The sequence below is a fragment of the Pseudophryne corroboree genome, chromosome 12, assembly GCF_028390025.1.
Source record: "Pseudophryne corroboree isolate aPseCor3 chromosome 12, aPseCor3.hap2, whole genome shotgun sequence".
In the NCBI taxonomy this organism is placed as follows: Eukaryota; Metazoa; Chordata; class Amphibia; order Anura; family Myobatrachidae; genus Pseudophryne; species Pseudophryne corroboree.
This window is the reverse complement of record NC_086455.1, coordinates 29,984,953-30,007,745: the sequence shown is the minus strand read 5'-3', so window position 1 is coordinate 30,007,745 and position 22,793 is coordinate 29,984,953. Positions and strand designations below refer to the sequence as shown.

At 48.2% G+C, this 22,793-nt stretch overlaps 1 protein-coding gene across 1 annotated transcript in view; it reads right to left on the bottom strand.

Annotated features, from left to right (window-relative positions):
- The window catches only part of LOC134979889 (cytochrome c oxidase assembly protein COX16 homolog, mitochondrial), a 99,268-nt gene that overhangs the window by 43,534 nt on the left and 32,941 nt on the right, over positions 1 to 22,793 (bottom strand). The window contains exon 3 of the mRNA XM_063946517.1: positions 11,142 to 11,207. Within this exon, the coding sequence (XP_063802587.1) occupies positions 11,142 to 11,207 (66 nt within the window). The remainder of the gene's footprint in view (positions 1 to 11,141; positions 11,208 to 22,793) is intronic.

Sequence of the window (22,793 nt, the reverse complement as noted above, 5' to 3'; positions counted from 1 at the left end):
ATAGACGGTAGCCCAGCAGAGCAGAAGCATCCATCAGCGTGCATGCTGGGGAGGGAAGTTCGGAACACGGCTGGGTAGGAGAGTAACAGCAGCTGACATTAAAATAAATGAATTAACACACACATCCTTGTGTTATTTATCACATTACTTATCTTTATGTAGACCTCTCTTTTAATTTTATCAATCTATTCTCAGCGGACAAATAACTCATAACAGAATTTGCTTTGTCATTCTGTAGTTAACAAAATACAAGCTCTCACCTCATTTGCTCCCTCTCTCCTGAAGCCTGCTTCCCACCATGTCCATCTATTCAAGCTGGCGCTCTCCTCCGGCACGGTCCCCTCATCGCTGAAACACGTACTTGTTGCTCACATCCTTAACAAACCCACACTTGACTCCCGACTTAAACTACCGTCCTCCCATCTGTCTCCTCTCCTCTGCCCTCTGAGCTGTTTTCCTTTCTATCTCCACTCCAGAGAAATCATCCTTACTAAGGTAATCAATGACCTTCTCATGCCAAAGCCAATAGCCACAATTCTCATTATTCTAGATCTATTGGCTGCGTTTCACACGGTTGATCATTCTGCTCCTTCTATAAACTCTCCATTCCATTGGTCTCCACGGGGGGTATTCAATTGTTTGAAAAGTCAGTTGGGAGTCTGTTTTTTACTATCTAATACAATTGAATTCCACCCCATGAATCTGGCACCCCTCTTACCTCACAAACCATTCGATTTAGGTCTCTAACGCTACCCTACCCTCCCCCCTACATGTCTACAACCACCTTATCATCCTTCTCTTCTCCCTTTAAACCTCCTCACTTGGAAAACTCAGCAGCTCCTTCAGTTTCCAATGGCAATCAATCAAAATGACCTGTATTTTCCTGGCCTCTCCGTCTCCGTCCTCACTCAGGTCTCTCTGTTTCTCTGCTTTCACATTCTGAATGTCCCAGCATTTAATAAAGTTAATTACGGTATGCCCATAACGTAGAGGGACCTTTCCTCCATGGTCCTATCCCCTCCCCCCTGTCAATAACATCTCGCTCAGGTAGGACCCAACTCTGCAGCTGCCCTTGTCATCCTTACCTCGCCCCTGTTGTCCAACTCGCACATTTAAAATCTCTCTCACTCTTGACGTTTCCACCCTCGCTACACCTCTAGGACTGCACTCTCTCTCTTAACCACTCATGCTACCAAAATCCATCTCAACAAACTCATCTGCTCCTAAACCGCTCCTTTCCCTTGGCCTTATACTTACTTGACTTCTATCATGAATACATGATGTCACATGATCTCTCCCCCACACACACACCCCTGAATCAATGGCTCCCCATACAAATTAGGTTTTCAAAGTCTCCGCAATGAATTTTGGTGGAAACTGGATCATGCAATAATCCTATATATTAAAAAAAAAAATTAGCTAATCTACTACTGAATGGATGAAAATTTTGTATGTAACACACAGAAAATCTGGCACTCAAACAAATATATTGGTAGATGCCTGGCTCTGGTGCCCTCCTTAGGGGAAAATCTACCCACAATGCGGCCAAAGACAGGAAGGCGGCACTCAGAGGCTTGTAATAAAGGGGAAACAGTGGCGCTTTAATTCGACATTTCGGGGAGAGACTCCCCTTCTTCAGCACACACACAACAATACAGTGCCCATAAAAACATTTAAATACCTTACAAGCGGATCCCCTCAGTCTCTACAGGTTGCCAGACACCCTTGCGGTCACGGTTCGAGTCCATGCACTGGAAAAAACCTCACACAGGGTGCGCACAGTCAACGCGGCAGTGAAGTCACCGCACAACAAAGGGTGACTATGGAAACTTCCAGCCATTCAGACGGTAGCTGGATGGAGGCACCAAGTACCCAAACAGAACAAGAAAACAGTGTGGTGCATCACTATAGACGTGTTGGCCAATAAAACATGCATAGCTATAGTTATACAAAACAACACATTATTTAGCACTGGTATTTTATAGCACTAAGTTCATATTACTGTCAGGTTGTCACAGTAATGCATTCTTCATGGTGTATATTTTATATAATGTGATGTTTTTTTTTATAATCTGTTTGGTTTCTATGGGAAATACCACCACTTCTATGTTTTAGAAGTTTTAGTAAATCTACCCCTAAGCGTTATATTTAGTATTGTATATTAATGGACTCAAGTGTGCTCCTTTGCATTCTATGGCACTTACAATGTGTCAATCATTCATTGGGGGGGTATCTAATTTGGTGCAATCCGTTTTCAGCGGATCAAAATGGACGGATATCGTGATTTGTGATCGATGGTCAATATCACCATCCAATTAGGGTCCGTTTTGATCGCCAGAAAACAGACCCGCGATACCATGTGTTATCGCGGCTCCAGCAGCTACTTATAGCGGATTATGGCACCCAAAGCATAATCAGCGATAAGTGCCAGCAAGGGGGGAGGAGCTCGCCGCATTGGGGCTAATAGGATAAGCCCTGGCCGCGGGTAACTGGATACCCCACATTGAGTTTAGCTGTATAGAAAATGCAACATTATCTGAACTACTGTAGGGCTTTTTGAAGTCTGTGGAGAACATGGGCACTGTACACAGTGTGTTTATAATGAACAATGGGCTGAACCAGTGGAACTTTACCGCTGGTCAGGAAAGTTGGCTTTGGGAGACCGCCGGTCAGCATACCGTCGCCAGGATCCCGGCTGTTAGATGTCCGGCGGAGGAAAGGGGGGGCGAGCACAACGAAAATCCCCTTGCGGGCTCAGTGGCGAGCGCTGGTACTATTCCCACTCTGGGGTATATTCAATAAGAGTCGGATCCATTCCGACATGCAGTTGTCGGAATGGATCCGACAACCCCTATTCAATGGACAGGGTCCTGTCAGGCCGATGCTGTCAGCGGCTGCGCTGACAGCAGCGGCAAGGGAACAGAGATCGGCGGCCGTGAGCAGGAAGGGTTGGCTGCGGAGGACGTGTGGGGCGGCGGGGGGAGGCGCTTCAGGGAGAGAGGTGCCTGTGGGCGGCGGGGGGAGCAGAGATCGGCGGCTGGCGGGAGGGGCTGGCTGCGGGGGGACATGTCTGCGCCGCCGCAGACATGTCCCCCTGCTGGCCGTCGATCTCAGCTCCCCAGCCGCCCGCAGCACTGATTGTCTCCTCACCTCAATCCGACTTGTTTTCAAGTCGGATTGAGTTTGTCGGAAAAGGGGCCAAAACCTGTCGGATTTGGCCACATTTCTGACAGAAGCACGTGGATCGGCGTCTATTTCGCCGATCCACGTGTTTTCCGACAAGTCAGGAATTCCTGACTTATCGGAAAAAATCAGCCCCTTCCGACCTATTTCTGTCGGAAGCTGCCGCCTTTCCGACAAGACGGCAGCTTCCAACAGTTATTGAATACACCCCTCTATGGGTGTCGTGGACACCCACAAGTGGAAATAGTCTCTGTTGGCGTGCTATTCAGGGTTCGGGATCCCAGCGTTGGTATTGCATCCCGGTCAGGGGACTTCATGCTGTCCATCAGTACCTTACCTGTGGCTCTAGGCTTCTAGGGCACAGCTATAGGAGCGGTCAGGCTGTGATCACAGTGGTTGTCTTTCAGTTTGGGAGGCAAGGCTCTACACAAGGGTCGCAATACTATCGGGATAGACAATCACAAAAAGGAGTCTCACATCCAGGAGTAAATTTACTAAAGCTTCTAAAACAGAGAATTGGTGATGTTGCCACTAGCAACTAATCAGATGCTATTATTTTCTAAAAGACAATAGAGAAATAACAGACAGCATGTGATTGGTTGCTATGTGCAACATCACCATTCTCTGTTTTAGAAGCTTTAGTAAATTTACACAATCAATGGCAAGCCACAACAGCAAACAATATAAAAATAAGAATTTACTTACCGATAATTCTATTTCTCATAGTCCGTAGTGGATGCTGGGGACTCCGAAAGGACCATGGGGAATAGCGGCTCCGCAGGAGACTGGGCACAAAGTAAAAGCTTTAGGACTAGCTGGTGTGCACTGGCTCCTCCCCCCATGACCCTCCTCCAAGCCTCAGTTAGGATACTGTGCCCGGACGAGCGTACACAATAAGGAAGGATTTTGAATCCCGGGTAAGACTCATACCACCCACACCAATCACACCGTACAACTTGTTATCTGAACCCAGTTAACAGCATGATAACAGAAGGAGCCTCTGAAAAGATGGCTCACAACAACAATAACCCGATTTTTGTAACAATAACTATGTACAAGAAATGCAGACAATCCGCACTTGGGATGGGCGCCCAGCATCCACTACGGACTATGAGAAATAGAATTATCGGTAAGTAAATTCTTATTTTCTCTAACGTCCTAGTGGATGCTGGGGACTCCAAAGCTCCCAAACGGGCGGGAGAGTGCGGATGACTCTGCAGCACCGAATGAGAGAACTCCAGGTCCTCCTCAGCCAGGGTATCAAATTTGTAGAATTTAGCAAACGTGTTTGCCCCTGACCAAGTAGCTGCTCGGCAAAGTTGTAAAGCCGAGACCCCTCGGGCAGCCGCCCAAGATGAGCCCACTTTCCGTGTGGAATGGGCTTTTACAGATTTTGACTGTGGCAGGCCTGCCACAGCATGTGCAAGCTGAATTGTACTACAAATCCAACGAGCAATCGTCTGCTTAGAAGCAGGAGCACCCAGCTTGTTGGGTGCATACAGGATAAACAGCGAGTCAGATTTTCTGACTCCAGCCGTCCTGGAACATATATTTTCAGGGCCCTGACTACGTCCAGCAACTTGGAATCCTCCAAGTCCCTAGTAGCCGCAGGCACCACAATAGGTTGGTTTAAGTGAAATGCTGAAACCACCTTAGGGAGAAATTGAGGACGAGTCCTCAATTCTGCCCTGTCCGTATGAAAAATTAGGTAAGGGCTTTTATAGGATAAAGCCGCCAATTCTGAGACACGCCTGGCTGAAGCCAGGGCTAACAGCATTACCACTTTCCATGTGAGATATTTCAAGTCCACAGTGGTGAGTGGTTCAAACCAATGTGATTTTAGGAATCCCAACACTACATTGAGATCCCAAGGTGCCACTGGAGGCACAAAAGGAGGCTGTATATGCAGTACTCCCTTGACAAACGTCTGAACTTCAGGAACAGAAGCTAGTTCTTTTTGGAAGAATATCGACAGGGCCGAAATTTGAACCTTAATGGACCCTAATTTGAGGCCCATAGACAGTCCTGTTTGCAGGAAATGCAGGAATCGACCCAGTTGAAATTCCTCCGTAGGGGCCTTCCTGGCCTCGCACCACGCAACATATTTACGCCAAATACGGTGATAATGTTGTACGGTTACATCCTTCCTGGCTTTGATCAGGGTAGGGATGACTTCATCCGGAATGCCTTTTTCCTTCAGGATCCGGCGTTCAACCGCCATGCCGTCAAACGCAGCCGCGGTAAGTCTTGGAACAGACATGGTCCCTGCTGGAGCAGGTCCTGTCTTAGAGGTAGAGGCCACGGGTCTTCCGTGAGCATCTCTTGAATTTCCGGGTACCAAGTCCTTCTTGGCCAATCCGGAGCCACGAGTATAGTCTTTACTCCTCTCCTTCTTATGATTCTCAGTACTTTTGGTATGAGAGGAAGAGGAGGGAACACATACACTGACCGGTACACCCACGGTGTTACCAGAGCGTCCACAGCTATTGCCTGAGGGTCCCTTGACCTGGAGCAATATCTGTCCAGTTTTTTGTTGAGGCGAGACGCCATCATGTCCACCTTTGGTTTTTCCCAACGGTTTACAATCATGTGGAAGACTTCTGGGTGAAGTCCCCACTCCCCCGGGTGAAGATCGTGTCTGCTGAGGAAGTCTGCTTCCCAGTTGTCCACTCCCGGAATGAACACTGCTGACAGTGCTATCCCATGATTTTCCGCCCAGCGAAGAATCCTTGCCACTTCCGTCATTGCCCTCCTGCTTCTTGTGCCGCCCTGTCTGTTTACGTGGGCGACTGCCGTGATGTTGTCCGACTGGATCAATACTGGCTGACCCTGAAGCAGAGGCCTTGCCTGACTTAGGGCATTGTAAATGGCCCTTAGTTCCAGGATATTTATGTGAAGTGACGTTTCCATGCTTGACCACAAGCCCTGGAAATTTTTTCCCTGTGTGACTGCTCCCCAGCCTCTCAGGCTGGCATCCGTGGTCACCAGGACCCAATCCTGAATGCCGAATCTGCGGCCCTCTAGGAGATGAGCACTCTGTAACCACCACAGGAGAGACACCCTTGTCCTTGGAGACAGGGTTATCCGCTGATGCATTTGAAGATGCGATCCGGACCATTTGTCTAGCAGATCCAACTGAAAAGTTCTTGCGTGGAATCTGCCGAATGGAATCGCTTCGTAAGAAGCCACCATCTTTCCCAGGACCCTTGTGCACTGATGCACTGACACCTGGCCTGGTCTTAGGAGTTTCCTGACTAGGTCGGATAACTCCCTGGCTTTCTCTTCCGGGAGAAACACCTTTTTCTGTACTGTGTCCAGAATCATCCCTAGGAACAGCAGACGTGTCGTCGGAATCAGCTGCGATTTTGGAATATTTAGAATCCATCCGTGCTGTCGTAGTACTATTTGAGATAGTGCTACTCCGACCTCTAACTGTTCTCTGGACCGTGCCCTTATCAGGAGATCGTCCAAGTAAGGGATAATTAAGACGCCTTTTCTTCGAAGAAGAATCATCATTTCGGCCATTACCTTGGTAAAGACCCGGGGTGCCGTGGACAATCCAAACGGCAGCGTCTGAAACTGATAGTGACAGTTCTGTACCACAAACCTGAGGTACCCTTGGTGAGAAGGGCAAATTGGGACATGGAGGTAAGCATCCTTGATGTCCAGAGACACCATGTAGTCCCCTTCTTCCAGGTTCGCTATCACTGCTCTGAGTGACTCCATCTTGAACTTGAACCTTTTTATGTAAGTGTTCAAGGCTTTCAGATTTAAAATGGGTCTCACCGAGCCGTCCGGCTTCGGTACCACAAACAGCGTGGAGTAATACCCCTTTCCCTGTTGTAGGAGGGGTACCTTGATTATCACTTGCTGGGAATACAGCTTGTGAATGGCTTCCAATACCGCCTCCCTGTCGGGGGTAGACGTTGGTAAAGCAGACTTCAGGAACCGGCGAGGGGGAGACGTCTCGAATTCCAATTTGTACCCCTGAGATACTACCTGCAGGATCCAGGGGTCCACTTGCGAGTGAGCCCACTGCGCGCTGAAATTCTTGAGACGGGCCCCCACCGTGCCTGAGTCCGCTTGTAAGGCCCCAGCGTCATGCTGAGGACTTGGCAGAAGCGGGGGAGGGCTTCTGTTCGTGGGAAGAAGCTGTCTGTTGCAGTCTTTTTCCCCTTCCTCTGCCCCGGGGCAGTTATGAGTGGCCTTTTGCCCGCTTGCCCTTATGGGGACGAAAGGACTGAGCCTGAAAAGACGGTATCTTTTTCTGCTGCGAGGTGACTTGGGGTAAAAAGGTGGATTTCCCAGCCGTTGCCGTGGCCACCAGGTCCGATAGACCGCCCCCAAATAACTCCTCCCCTTTATACGGCAATACTTCCATATGCCGTTTGGAATCGGCATCCCCTGACCACTGTCGCGTCCATAATCCTCTTCTGGCAGAAATGGACATCGCACTTACTCTTGATGCCAGAGTGCAAATGTCTCTCTGTGCATCTCGCATATATAGGAATGCATCCTTTAAATGCTCTATAGTCAATAATATATTGTCCCTGTCCAGGGTATCAATATTTTCAGTCAGGGAATCCGACCAAGCCACCCCAGCACTGCACATCCAGGCTGAGGCGATTGCTGGTCGCAGTATAACACCAGTATGAGTGTATATACTTTTAAGGATATTTTCCAGCCTCCTATCTGCTGGCTCCTTAAGGGCGGCCGTTTCTGGAGACGGTAACGCCACTTGTTTTGATAAGCGTGTGAGCGCCTTATCCACCCTAGGGGGTGTTTCCCAACGAGCCCTAACCTCTGGTGGGAAGGGATATAGTGCCAATATTTTTTTAGAAATTAGCAGTTTTTTGTCGGGGGTAACCCACGCTTCATCACACACTTCATTCAATTCATCTGATTCAGGAAAAACTACTGGGTAGTTTTTTCACACCCCACATAATACCCCTTTTTGTGGTACTTGCAGTATCAGAGATGTGCAAAACCTCCTTCATTGCCGTGATCATGTAACGTGTGGCCCTACTGGAAAATACGTTTGTTTCTTCACCGTCGACACTGGAGTCAGTGTCTGGGTCCGTGTCGACCCACTGAGGTAACGGGCGTTTAATAGCCCCTGACGGTGTTTGAGACGCCTGGACAGGCACTAACTGAGCTGCCGGCTGTCTCATGTCGTCAACAGTTTTCTGTAACGTGCCGACACTGTCACGTAATTCCTTAATTACGGCCATCCATTCAGGTGTCGACTCCCTAGGGGGTGACATCACCATTATAGGCAATTGCTCCGCCTCCACATCATTTTCCTCCTCATACATGTCGACACACACGTACCGACACCCAGCACACACACAGGGAATGCTCTGATAGAGGACAGGACCCACTTAGCCCCTTGGGGAGACAGAGGGAGAGTTTGCCAGCACACACCAGAGCGCTATATATGTATAGGGACAACCTTACAATAAGTGTCTATCCCTTATAGCTGCTTATATCTGTTATTTTTGCCAAATAAGTGCCCCCCTCTCTTTTTTACCCTGTTTCTGTAGTTGCAGGATGCAGGGGAGATTCTGGGAGCCTTCCTACCAGCGGAGCTGTGTGGGAAAAATGGCGCTGTGTGCTGAGGAGATAGGCCCCGCCCCCTTCACGGCGGGCTCTTCTCCCGCTTTTTTCTGGAAAACTGGCAGGGGTTAAATACATCCATATAGCCCAGGAGCTATATGTGATGTATTTTTTGCCAAATAAGGTAAATTCATTGCTTCCCAGGGCGCCCCCCCCCAGCGCCCTGCACCCTCAGTGACCGAAGTGTGAAGTGTGCTGAGAGCAATGGCGCACAGCTGCAGTGCTGTGCGCTACCTTATGAAGACAGGAAAGTCTTCTGCCGCCGATTTATGGACCTCTTCTTGCTTCAGCATCTGTAAGGGGGCCGGCGGCGCGGCTCCGGGACCCATCCATGGCTGGGCCTGTGATCGTCCCTCTGGAGCTAATGTCCAGTAGCCTAAGAAGCCCAATCCACTCTGCACGCAGGTGAGTTCGCTTCTTCTCCCCTTAGTCCCTCGATGCAGTGAGCCTGTTGCCAGCAGGTCTCACTGAAAATAAAAAACCTATTTAAACTTTTACTCTAAGCAGCTCAGGAGAGCCACCTAGATTGCACCCTTCTCGTTCGGGCACAAAATCTTAACTGAGGCTTGGAGGAGGGTCATAGGGGGAGGAGCCAGTGCACACCAGCTAGTCCTAAAGCTTTTACTTTGTGCCCAGTCTCCTGCGGAGCCGCTATTCCCCATGGTCCTTTTGGAGTCCCCAGCATCCACTAGGACGTTAGAGAAACCAAGAGCACGCAAACCCGGACCCCATTCCATTTATCCGCATGTATCCCATTACAAACACTGGACAGCTGTATTATTACACTGCAATTTAGTCTGATTTTGGCCACGCCCCTCTCACATCTACACATGTTACACCTGCCCCACCTGCAACGCAGCATGGATGTACCCAGGTGCAAAGCTATTTACTTGTTTTCACTTTGCTCCCAGCTTAGAAAAGCCCTACTGACAACAAAGCCCAAATGTACTGAGTGCTCCACCAGAGTTTGAGTGGGTTTCCTCTGGATACTTCCATTTCCGCTCACATTCCAAAAGCACAGTGGGTTAGATTAATTGGATTCTGACAAAACAAACTGCACCAGGAGACCCTGCAGATTCATTTGTTACGTAACACTTGTATATCTGCGTGCGACTGGGTCTCTGACTGGATTCGGTATGGGATCCCGGCGGTCAGGAGACCGACGCTGGAATCCCGACAGCCGGAATTGCTGTCGGAATTGCTGTGCTCACCACGTTTCGGGCTTGGCTCTATTACCCCTCGGGTGGTGGCGTGGGCCACCACCCGAGGGGGAATACCGGGCTTCTGTCGGGATTCCGGGCGTCGGCTTTTACACGTCTGTCGGGATTCTGCCATCAGGATCATGAATGCAGGGATCCCGACAGGCAGTATGTTGACCACATCCCCTCTGGCTGTATATGCAGTGCTACAATGTAGCAGCCGCAGCTTTTTTACAATGCAATCTGCTCTGCTGGAATCCTGACACCCGCAAGGATTGGTAAAATCGGTAAAATGAGAAAACAGACACACACTTGCACAGGCATCTGTCCCACTTTACATCAGCAGAATCGAATAGAACACAGGTTCTCAAACTCGGTCCTCAGGACCCCACACAGTGCATGTTTTGCAGGTAACTCAGCAGGAGCACAGGTGTATTAATTACTCACTGACACATTTTAAAAAGGTCCACAGGTGGAGCTAATTATTTCACTCGGTATTCTGTGAGGAGACCTGGAAAACATGCACTGTGTGGGGTCCTGAGTTTGAGAACCTGTGCAATAGAATCTATTAATCTTGAATCCCAACCTAGCTTGGTAGGAAAGGTCTATCATGGCCGGTAGGATTGAACGGACTGCAAAATGAAAAATGTAAGGCTTCATGCTCGTACATATATACGCTTCGTTTTTCTGGTTCCCTTCAGCCAAGTATTTATGTCATCAGTTACATTTGTTCATTTCTATTGTCCTTCGTTAAAGACACAGAAACGGTTTATGAAGAAGACAATGTCCAAAGCAGAATATGCAGCAGGGCTCTACATGCTGGAAGAGCATGGACAGCAAAGTGACGAATACATCAGAAGTTATAGGATGGTAATTTGAAGGCAGATATGACAATGAAATGGTTAATGACTAGGGTTCGGGTGGTCTAGACCTTTACTACAGACCGCACAGCAGATGCGGGAAAGAAGAACAAACAATTACAAAGCAGTGGATTCCTATAGATAGAAAGTGGTAAATGGAATGTAGTGGGTCTTGTCTAAGTTTAGGGTGACACACCCGCCCTGTGGTCAGAGGGGCTGAAAGAGTAGAGGCAAAGATTTTCCAGAGACACAAATAGTAAATTGCTAGTGCAGCATACGGTACCTCATATTCAGCTTCCAGGGAAACCTCCTCTTTCTCTTTCAGCAATTTAGCTAGCGATGGGTCTATCTGTAATGTAACCAGAAATTCCATTAGTATGTAGAAAGTTGTATTTTGAATGGTTAAGACACGATAAAAACATGCTTGTTTAAAATGAAATACAATCCCTGCGAATCTTAAAACACAGGGGGTTATTCAGACCTAATCGTTGCTGTGCGATTTCGCAAGCCGGCCGATTATCGATCACCTGCACATGCGTGCGGATCGTAGTATGCAGGCACGAGGCCAAAGAGCAAAATAATCCAGCTATTTTTTTGATTGCTAGCTGTACGCAATGTGATTGACAGGAAGCTGGCGTTTGGGGGGTGGTAACTGGCCCGCTTTCCAGAAGTGTCAGGAAAAACGCAGGCGTGGCCAAACGTTTTTAAAGGGGAGGCGGGGGAGGGGGGGGGGGGTGAAGTCCGCTCCGGACCTGATCAGCCTGATTCTATTGCACTGTAGGAGTAAGTCCTGGGCCACGCACAGACTGGAAAAATCATCTGATGGTGAGTAAGTTGCGAACGGATTTGCAGCTGACCGGCGATCGCCGAGATTTTCGCAAGCCGTATACAGACTTTGCAGCGGGCGGGTATTCCCTCTGTCTGGGCAGCGGCTATCTGATCACAGACCTCTGCAAATTCGCAAAGGAGCGATCAGGTCTGAATAACCACCATAGAAAAAATTGTAAGATTTTATTTTAACTTAGTGGTTTTTTGTTTTTTTTTATAACGGCTCACATAGTGGATAGGACGTACAACAAAACTACGTACTACATAGGTGATCACACAGGACAGTTGTAGACAAGATCACAATTTACAAATATACATTATTGTAATCTGTGGCTACAGGGTTATGTAAAGAGAGGATCCAGCTCACAAGAGCTTACATCCTAGAGCGACTAGGGGTGGACAAATAAGGCAGAGGGAAGCAGAGCTGAGGGGATGTAGTGGGCATGCCAGCGGTTACAAGACCGGAGCCGGAATCCCGAAACCTGCCAGGATGCAGACGCCAGAATTCCGGACGTAAGTATGCTGGGGAGGGTTAGGGTTAGTCTGTCTGCAGGAAAGGAGGGGTAGGGGTAGAGGTAGGGTTAGGGATAGTTTTGTTTCTCCCACCTGTGGGGATTTTGGCAGCCAGGATGCCAGGGTCTGTATTCTGACCGCCGGCATCACGTACCGAACCCAAGTTGGGCATTTCAGGGTGAAGTTAAATTTTAGGAGCTTTTGAAGATTGGGTGAATGTCTGAGGGAGGGCAAATGAAACAATATGGGGGACAGCTATAAAAACTGGAAATGCACACAGAAACCAAACACATTTTCTCATTCATTTTCTAAGTTGTACTAGAAAAACGGCAGGCAGACTCTTCTTGGTTGCTATGAGCAACTGATCGCTATTCAATTGTTTTGCGCCCCCCCATCTCCTGTATGATGTAAAATCGCGGGGCGCAATTCAATTGTTTTTTATTTTCACCCTGATCGCGGTTTTAAAGGTCAGGTTTAGTTGCGTAAAGCAGCAAAATCCGACCAAAGTGCTGGCTGCAATCACGATAAGTGCCACTTGGGCACCCAAACGGGACACTATTTGCGCATTTCAGGTCGCCACTCCCGGGGAGTAGCGAGCTGAAACACAGAGGCCGGCAGCCATTCTACAATTGAATAGCTCCGTTGGGCGCCATCTGCTGGCTGTGCCGCCCCTTATGTCAAACAAAACACTCCACGTTGACCTTTAACTGCATGGCGGCAGTTTTCTCATTTACTTGACATTACCAAGGAACTAATCCAAATTAGCGGTGAGGCGCGCCTCAGCCTGTGTGTTATGTTTCTTGCACATATTATAGTAATGAAAATCATCAACCAATTTTGCATAGAAACCTATAAAACGCAAGCAAAAAAGGAGCGAAGATCCTTACCTAAAGACTGCATGGAAACATAATTGAATTGGCACCGAAGTTTTTACAATCTACATTCGCTATGCTATAATCACGTGTGAATAAGGTGAATGTTTCATGTATCACCAAATTAGTTATACAGGCTTCTAATCCACGAAACAGCTATTTACAAGAATTTGAAAGCAGTCAAGTGACCAACAACTTCTTTATAGTGGTTTGTTTTGCAATATGCCATGCGATTTGAGCTTTGAAAGTAACGTTTTATCACATCACAGTCCATCGTTTGTCTTATTTTTGTTTCTTACGTTTTGGCTTTAATTTCGGTGCTATCGCATCTTCATGTTTTATTCTTTTCATCCGTTTGGATTAGGCTGTGCACACATCAGAACGATGTTCCCTGGATGCAACATCGTCTGCGATGGGGCCCCGATATCAACAAGTGCATGCATACTTGTTGATGTCGGCTGCGACAGGGGGAGGAGCGGTGTCATGCTGCCGACCTCATAAGCAAAATAGCACGTCGGACCTGCATGCAGATACCACATGAGAATTATACATGTCATCAAACTTTAGGCATGTACTATAAGGACTCACATTCTGCCAAACCTTTTTTTGACAGTTGGCGACACCCCTTTTATAGCCTTGAACACCCCTTTGATACTGTGGCAATGCCCCCTATTAAAGTGTGAGATGTGATTGTGTTCATTAAATGGCTAACCCGAAAAAAACAACAATGGGTTAGATCGCACACAGTGTGATTTTTCAGCAATAATAATAAATATGGTTGTCACGTTGTGAGAACAAGGCATTAGTATACAAAACAACCCAGATATTGAGGGTATCTGGGGTTCTAGGGGCATCATGTTTTTTTTTGATGTGAGAACAGGGGGACTATCAGAATAAGACACCAGATGTTGCAATAAAAAAAAAATGCATGTGTGTTCATTAAAACAAGCGCGGGGACATCCAGGAGGAAACAGCAGAGAGACAGTTGACATATGCGATAGGAAAGGAGAGAGAGAGAGGAGAGGGGAAGAGGGTCAGGAGAAGAGAAGAAGATCAGAGTATCAACAGCAAAGAGATGATATTGGAGGCGAAAAAGTGCTGATGAGCTTACCTCAAGAGGATGTATATAGAGGGAGAATAGGAGAGATCCAAGAACAGAACCCTGGGGGACACGTACTGAAAGAGGAAGAAGGGGAATGGAGAAACGGGAGAATATGGAGATAGAATGGTTAGAGAGGTAAGAGGGCAGCCAGCATAGTGCAATATAATGCAGACTGAGGAACTGAAGAACATGGGATACTTGATGGATCTTTAGCACCAAGCAGAGGTGCCGAGAGGGGAAGGGGGCGGGTACTAATTATCCAGGCCATGCTTGCTGGAGGGGCCTGATGGGGGTAGGTGGGGTGTGTGATCACACAGATTGCGCCCCCATGGATCTGCCCCTGACTAAGGAGCAAATGGCGTCCTCCTCCCCTTCCCTCCTCTGTGCAGGACTTCACGGGGCGCAAGTATTTTTTCTATAAGGGATTTTTTTTTTTTAAAGGGGGCGCGGTTACTTCTCTCATAATTAGGCCACACACCCTGCATTATCTGGGCTCAGTCTCCCTCTCTACACCCCTGGCACCAAGAATGGGGTGGGTGCAGGTGTCACTTCTAATGATAACTGCTGCAGCTAGAAAAACCGAGTGATACATATGCTTAGAACCAAATGGATTATTGCACAGACGGAAAGATGCTAGCATTAGCATAAGGTAGTAAATCTGCAGACATACTGGCACTTTGCGTCCTGACTAAGAATCAGGCCCAGAATGTGGAATTAGGCAAGGGACAGTCTACAGCAGTGGTTCTCAAACTCGATCCTCAGGACGCCACATGGTTCACGTTTTCCATGTCACCCAGCAACTGCACTGAGTATCACCAACTGTCACATTTCAAAAATCTGCAGGTGACATGCAAAACATGAACCGTGTGGGGTCCTGAGGACCGAGTTTGAGAACCTGTGGTCTAGAACATTTCTTTACAGCATACTACAGGGCCATCGCGGCTGTGTTTATTACAGGTGTCACATCTGGGTTTAAATCCCAAGGAATTTGCCAAAGTGCAATTGGAAGAAAGAGAAATAAATCTATGTAAAAAGCAAAAATGACGAGAATCAACTTTTTGTTAGCGGAGCGTTGGGGTAAAATGGACGGTCATAATTTAGCAGGACGTTCCTTCCTAAAGAAAAACTCCTATTGGGCAGACAAACCCATGTTTATTGGCTGAAATCAATGTGCGCTAGCGCCAATAATGGAACACATTGCTACAAAGAAGATTTTACCCCACTCCTAGGACATTTTGTGCTTTATAAATGAGGCTCTGTGAATTTTGTGTGTGAAAAACAAAATCAAATCATCTTTTCTTCGCACTTTTAACTTCTCAAACCACTCACCGGCGTGATGGGAGAAATGCATTACCCTACAAACAGAAGGAACACAATTCATACAAAGGTCCGTAGTTTACAAGTGATGTCTTGTATTCTGTGCATTTGTATGGATTCAACTAGTATCTGACAGTTTAATTCAGAAAAGATACAAAGGTCAATTGCATCTCATGTCACATTATCTAATGGCCACAGATTGTCTTATCTACGAGCAGTTGTTCAGATATACATCACTCTACGGCAGCTGAAAATGAGTGGGGAAACTGCAAGTACAACTGGAAGGCTGTTGTTCCAAAGCTGAAGTATTAAACATCAGGTAAAGAGCTGGAATGAGAAACTTTCTACAATTGATATTGCACATGTTCAGTAAGCCAGGTTGGGTATGAGTTTCCGGCGGTGGCAAAGCCGGCGTTCAGAATACTGGCTGCGGAATCCCGATGGTCAGAATCCTGACAGGGGAAGGTAATTATACTTACCTCCCCCGTGGCTCTCTAACCCCCCCATCCAACAGCCTACATCTACCCAGCAGACGCCCCACAGCCTAACCCTAACCCTCACCCCGGTGGTACCTAAACCTAACCCTTCCCACAGCCTAAACCTAACCACCCCCCAACCCACTCAGTGGATTTCCTAACCCTAAGTGCCCTCCTCCCCCACTCCATGGTGCAGCCTAACCTATCCTATCCCTGCTGTCGGGATTCCGGCTCCGAGCTGGAGAACCTATTCGGAATGCTGGTGTCGGCATTCCCGAATAGTGTCAAGATTCCAGCGTTGGCATTCTGATTGCAGGGATCCCAACCGGCGTGATCCTGACCAGATCCCCAGTAAACCATACTGTATAACCTTCCCATGTAAGTTTATGTTTGCCTTTATTTATGGAAAATATGTAGTAGCAGTCACAAAAATGCATAAAACAACAACAACAACAACAACAACAACAACAACAACGTTTTATAAGAATGGTAAGAATTTTGGTTCTGGCCTCTTGCCCAAGCCGAGAGATGTGAGAAGGCATTAGCTTGGCTACATTCTCAGAAGACATATACAAGTCACAGTCAGGAGTATAGTGGCCAATCCCGGGATCGGCGGGATCCTTGGATTTTGGGCAAGAATTGGAAGTTCCAGTCCCGGGGATTACGGTATTAGCCAGCCCCATTTCTTTTTAATGCCGGGCGGTGTTGAGCGTCCTCAATAGGCTTAGACCAGGCATGTCCAAACTGCGGCCCAGCATGCCCTGACACAGCTTTAGCATTCTCTGACAGCAAAACTGTGTCAAGGCATGCTGGGATATGTAGTTTCACAACAGCTGGAGGGCCACAGTTTGGACATGCCTGGCTTAGACACTGCCCAGCTCCCCCTGCCTCCGGCTGTGCGCATTGTGCAACGTAACATGTAGTCCGATTATTCTCCCACATACAGGAAACAAATGGTGAGGCTCACAAAAATTAAGGGAGTGAATCAAGCATGATTTATCGATCCCCAAGAATCATAAGGATAGTGCAATATACACAAGATTTTTGTGTCGTGCCTATTTATCATCTCTGTAATGCAGGCGATAATAAGAATTTACTTACCGATAATTCTATTTCTCGTAGTCCGTAGTGGATGCTGGGGACTCCGTCAGGACCATGGGGAATAGCGGCTCCGCAGGAGACAGGGCACAAAAGTAAAAGCTTTAGGATCAGGTGGTGTGCACTGGCTCCTCCCCCTATGACCCTCCTCCAAGCCTCAGTTAGGATACTGTGCCCGGACGAGCGTACACAATAAGGAAGGATTTTGAATCCCGGGTAAGACTCATACCAGCCACACCAATCACACTGTACAACCTGTGATCTGAACCCAGTTAACAGCATGATAACAGAGGAGCCTCTGAAAAGATGGCTCACAACAATAATAACCCGATTTTTGTAACAATAACTATGTACAAGTATTGCAGACAATCCGCACTTGGGATGGGCGCCCAGCATCCACTACGGACTACGAGAAATAGAATTATCGGTAAGTAAATTCTTATTTTCTCTGACGTCCTAAGTGGATGCTGGGGACTCCGTCAGGACCATGGGGATTATACCAAAGCTCCCAAACGGGCGGGAGAGTGCGGATGACTCTGCAGCACCGAGTGAGAGAACTCCAGGTCCTCCTCAGCCAGGGTGTGTCCCTGACCAAGTAGCAGCTCGGCAAAGTTGTAAAGCCGAGACCCCTCGGGCAGCCGCCCAAGATGAGCCCACCTTCCTTGTGGAATGGGCATTTACATATTTTAGCTGTGGCAGACCTGCCACAGAATGTGCAAGCTGAATTGTACTACACATCCAACTAGCAATCGTCTGCTTAGAAGCAAGAGCACCCAGTTTGTTGGGTGCATACAGGATAACAGCAAGTCAGTTTTCCTGACTCCAGCCGTCCTGGAAACCTATATTTTCAGGGCCCTGACAACATCTAGCAACTTGGAGTCCTCCAAGTCCCTAGTAGCCGCAGGTACCACAATAAGCTGGTTCAGGTGAAACGCTGACACCACCTTAGGGAGAAACTGGGGACGAGTCCGCAGCTCTGCACTGTCCGAATGGACAATCAGATATGGGCTTTTGTGAGACAAAGCCGCCAATTCTGACACTCGCCTGGCCGAGGCCAAGGCCAACATCATGGTCACTTTCCATGTGAGATATTTCAAATCCACAGATTTGAGCGGTTTAAACCAATGTGATTTGAGGAATCCCAGAACTACGTTGAGATCCCACAGTGCCACTGGAGGCACAAAAGGGGGTTGTATATGCAGTACTCCCTTGACAAACTTCTGGACTTCAGGAACTGAAGCCAATTCTTTCTGGAAGAAAATCGACAGGGCCGAAATTTGAACCTTAATGGACCCCAATTTGAGGCCCATAGACACTCCTGTTTGCAGGAAATGCAGGAATCGAGTTGAAATTTCTTCGTGGGGCCTTCCTGGCCTCACACCACGCAACATATTTTCGCCACATGTGGTGATAATGTTGTGCGGTCACCTCCTTCCTGGCTTTGACCAGGGTAGGAATGACCTCTTCCGGAATGCCTTTTTCCCTTAGGATCCGGCGTTCAACCGCCATGCCGTCAAACGCAGCCGCGGTAAGTCTTGGAACAGACATGGTACTTGCTGAAGCAAGTCCCTTCTTAGCGGCAGAGGCCATGAGTCCTCTGTGAGCATCTCTTGAAGTTCCGGGTACCAAGTCCTTCTTGGCCAATCCGGAGCCACGAGTATAGTTCTTACTCCTCTACGTCTTATAATTCTCAGTACCTTAGGTATGAGAAGCAGAGGAGGGAACACATACACCGACTGGTACACCCACGGTGTTACCAGAACGTCCACAGCTATTGCCTGAGGGTCTCTTGACCTGGCGCAATACCTGTCCAGTTTTTTGTTCAGGCGGGACGCCATCATGTCCACCTTTGGTCTTTCCCAACGGTTCACAATCATGTGGAAGACTTCCCGATGAAGTCCCCACTCTCCCGGGTGGAGGTCGTGCTGAGGAAGTCTGCTTCCCAGTTGTCCACTCCCGGAATGAACACTGCTGACAGTGCTATCACATGATTTTCCGCCCAGCGAAGAATCCTTGCAGTTTCTGCCATTGCCCTCCTGCTTCTTGTGCCGCCCTGTCTGTTTACGTGGGCGACTGCCGTGATGTTGTCCCACTGGATCAATACCGGCTGACCTTGAAGCAGAGGTCTTGCTAAGCTTAGAGCATTGTAAATTGTTCTTAGCTCCAGTATATTTATGTGGAGAGAAGTCTCCAGACTTGATCACACTCCCTGGAAATTTTTTCCTTGTGTGACTGCTCCCCAGCCTTTCAGGCTGGCATCCGTGGTCACCAGGACCCAGTCCTGAATGCCGAATCTGTGGCCCTTTAGTAGATGAGCACTCTGCAGCCACCACAGAAGAGACACCCTTGTCCTTGGAGACAGGGTTATCCGCTGATGCATCTGAAGATGCGATCCGGACCATTTTCCCAGCAGATCCCACTGAAAAGTTCTTGCGTGGAATCTGCCGAATGGAATCGCTTCGTAAGAAGCCACCATTTTTCCCAGGACCCTTGTGCATTGATGCACTGACACTTGGCCTGGTTTTAGGAGGTTCCTGACTAGCTCGGATAACTCCCTGGCTTTCTCCTCCGGGAGAAACCTTTTTCTGGACTGTGTCCAGAATCATCCCTAGGAACAGCAGACGTGTCGTCGGAGACAGCTGCGATTTTGGAATATTTAGAATCCACCCGTGCTGTCGTAGAACTACTTGAGATAGTGCTACTCCGACCTCCAACTGTTCTCTGGACCTTGCCCTTATCAGGAGATCGTCCAAGTAAGGGATAATTAAGACGCCTTTTCTTTGAAGAAGAATCATCATTTCGGCCATTACCTTGGTAAAGACCCGGGGTGCCGTGGACAATCCAAACGGCAGCGTCTGAAACTGATAGTGACAGTTTTGTACCACGAACCTGAGGTACCCTTGGTGAGAAGGGCAAATTGGGACATGGAGGTAAGCATCCTTGATGTCCAGGGACACATATAGTCCCCTTCTTTCTGGTTCGCTATCACTGCTCTGAGTGACTCCATCTTGATTTGAACCTTTGTATGTAAGTGTTAAAATATTTCAGATTTAGAATAGGTCTCACCGAGCCGTCTGGCTTCAGTACCACAATATAGTGTGGAATAATACCCCTTTCCTTGTTGTAGGAGGGGTACTTTGATTATCACCTGCTGGGAATACAGCTTGTGAATTGTTTCCAATACTGCCTCCCTGTCGGAGGGAGACGTTGGTAAAGCAAACTTCAGGAACCTGCGAGGGGGAGACGTCTCGAATTTCCAATCTGTACCCCTGGGATACTACTTGTAGGATCCAGGGGTCCACTTGCGAGTAAGCCCACTGCGTGCTGAAACTCTTGAGACGACCCCCCACCGCACCTGTTTGTACGGCCCCAGCGTCATGCTGAGGACTTGGCAGAAGCGGTGGAAGGCTTCTGTTCCTGGGAATGGGCTGCCTGCTGCAGTCTTCTTCCCTTATGGGGACGAAAGGACTGAGGCTGAAAAGACGATGTCTTTTTCTGCTGAGATGTGACTTGGGGTAAAAAAGGTGGATTTTCCAGCTGTTGCCGTGGCCACCAGATCCGATGGACCGACCCCAAATAACTCCTCCCCTTTATACGGCAATACTTCCATGTGCCGTTTGGAATCTGCATCACCTGACCACTGTCGTGTCCATAAACATCTTCTGGCAGATATGGACATCGCACTTACTCTTGATGCCAGAGTGCAAATATCCCTCTGTGCATCTCGCATATATAGAAATGCATCCTTTAAATGCTCTATAGTCAATAAAATACTGTCCCTGTCAAGGGTATCAATATTTCCAGTCAGGGAATCCGACCAAGCCACCCCAGCGCTGCCCATCCAGGCTGAGGCGATCGCTGGTCGCAGTATAACACCAGTATGTGTGTATATACTTTTTAGGATATTTTCCAGCCTCCTATCAGTTGGCTCCTTGAGGGCGGCCGTATCTGGAGACGGTAACGCCACTTGTTTTGATAAGCGTGTGAGCGCCTTATCCACCCTAAGGGGTGTTTCCCAACGCGCCATAACTTCTGGCGGGAAAGGGTATACCGCCAATAATTTTCTATCGGGGGAAACCCACGCATCATCACTCACTTCATTTAATTTATCTGATTCAGGAAAAACCACATGTAGTTTTTTCACACTCCACATAATACCCTTTTTTGTGGTACTTGTAGTATCAGAAATATGTAACATCTCCTTAATTGCCCTTAACAAGTAACGTGTGGCCCTAAAGGAAAATACGTTTGTTTCTTCACCGTCGACACTGGAGTCAGTGTCCGTGTCTGTGTCTGTGTCGACCGACTGAGGTAAAAGGACGTTTTAACGCCCCTGACGGTGTTTGAGACGCCTGGACAGGTACTAATTGGTTTGCCGGCCGTCTCATGTCGTCAACCGACCTTGCAGCGTGTTGACATTATCACGTAATTCCTTAAATAAGCCATCCATTCCGGTGTCGACTCCCTAGAGAGTGACATCACCATTACAGGCAATTGCTCCGCCTCCTCACCAACATCGTCCTCATACATGTCGACACACACGTACCGACACACAGCACACACACAGGGAATGCTCTGATAGAGGACAGGACCCCACTAGCCCTTTGGGGAGACAGAGGGAGAGTTTGCCAGCACACACCAAAAACGCTATAATTATACAGGGACAACCTTTATATAAGTGTTTTTCCCTTATAGCATTTTATTATATATATACATATCGCCAAATAAGTGCCCCCCCTCTCTGTTTTAACCCTGTTTCTGTAGTGCAGTGCAGGGGAGAGCCTGGGAGCCTTCCCACCAGCATTTCTGTGAGGGAAAATGGCGCTGTGTGCTGAGGAGAATAGGCCCCGCCCCCTTTTCGGCGGGCTTCTTCTCCCGTTTTTCTGAGACCTGGCAGGGGTTAAATACATCCATATAGCCTCCAGGGGCTATATGTGATGTATTTTTAGCCAGAATAAGGTACTATCATTGCTGCCCAGGGCGCCCCCCCCCAGCGCCCTGCACCCTCAGTGACCGCTGCTATGAAGTGTGCTGACAACAATGGCGCACAGCTGCAGTGCTGTGCGCTACCTTATGAAGACTGAAAAGTCTTCTGCCGCCGGTTTCTGGACCTCTTCACTTTTCGGCATCTGCAAGGGGGTCGGCGGCGCGGCTCCGGGACGAACCCCAGGGTGAGACCTGTGTTCCGACTCCCTCTGGAGCTAATGGTGTCCAGTAGCCTAAGAAGCCAATCCATCCTGCACGCAGGTGAGTTCACTTCTCTCCCCTAAGTCCCTCGATGCAGTGAGCCTGTTGCCAGCAGGACTTACTGAAAATAAAAAAAAACCTAACAAAACTTTTACTCTAAGCAGCTCTTTAGGAGAGCCACCTAGATTGCACCCTTCTCGGCCGGGCACAAAAATCTAACTGAGGCTTGGAGGAGGGTCATAGGGGGAGGAGCCAGTGCACACCACCTGATCCTAAAGCTTTTACTTTTGTGCCCTGTCTCCTGCGGAGCCGCTATTCCCCATGGTCCTGACGGAGTCCCCAGCATCCACTTAGGACGTCAGAGAAATAGCAATGTATGGGGATGTTGCGATTGTGATATTTATCAAGCTCCAAAAAGCCTGGCTTTTTTTGTATGCATGTGCAGAAGCACTATTGGGACAAACCCCGGCAATGCAAGCATTTGCCTTTGCGATCAGGATTTTGCATTTGACGGGGCAGCTGTCCTGGAATAAACTCATCTA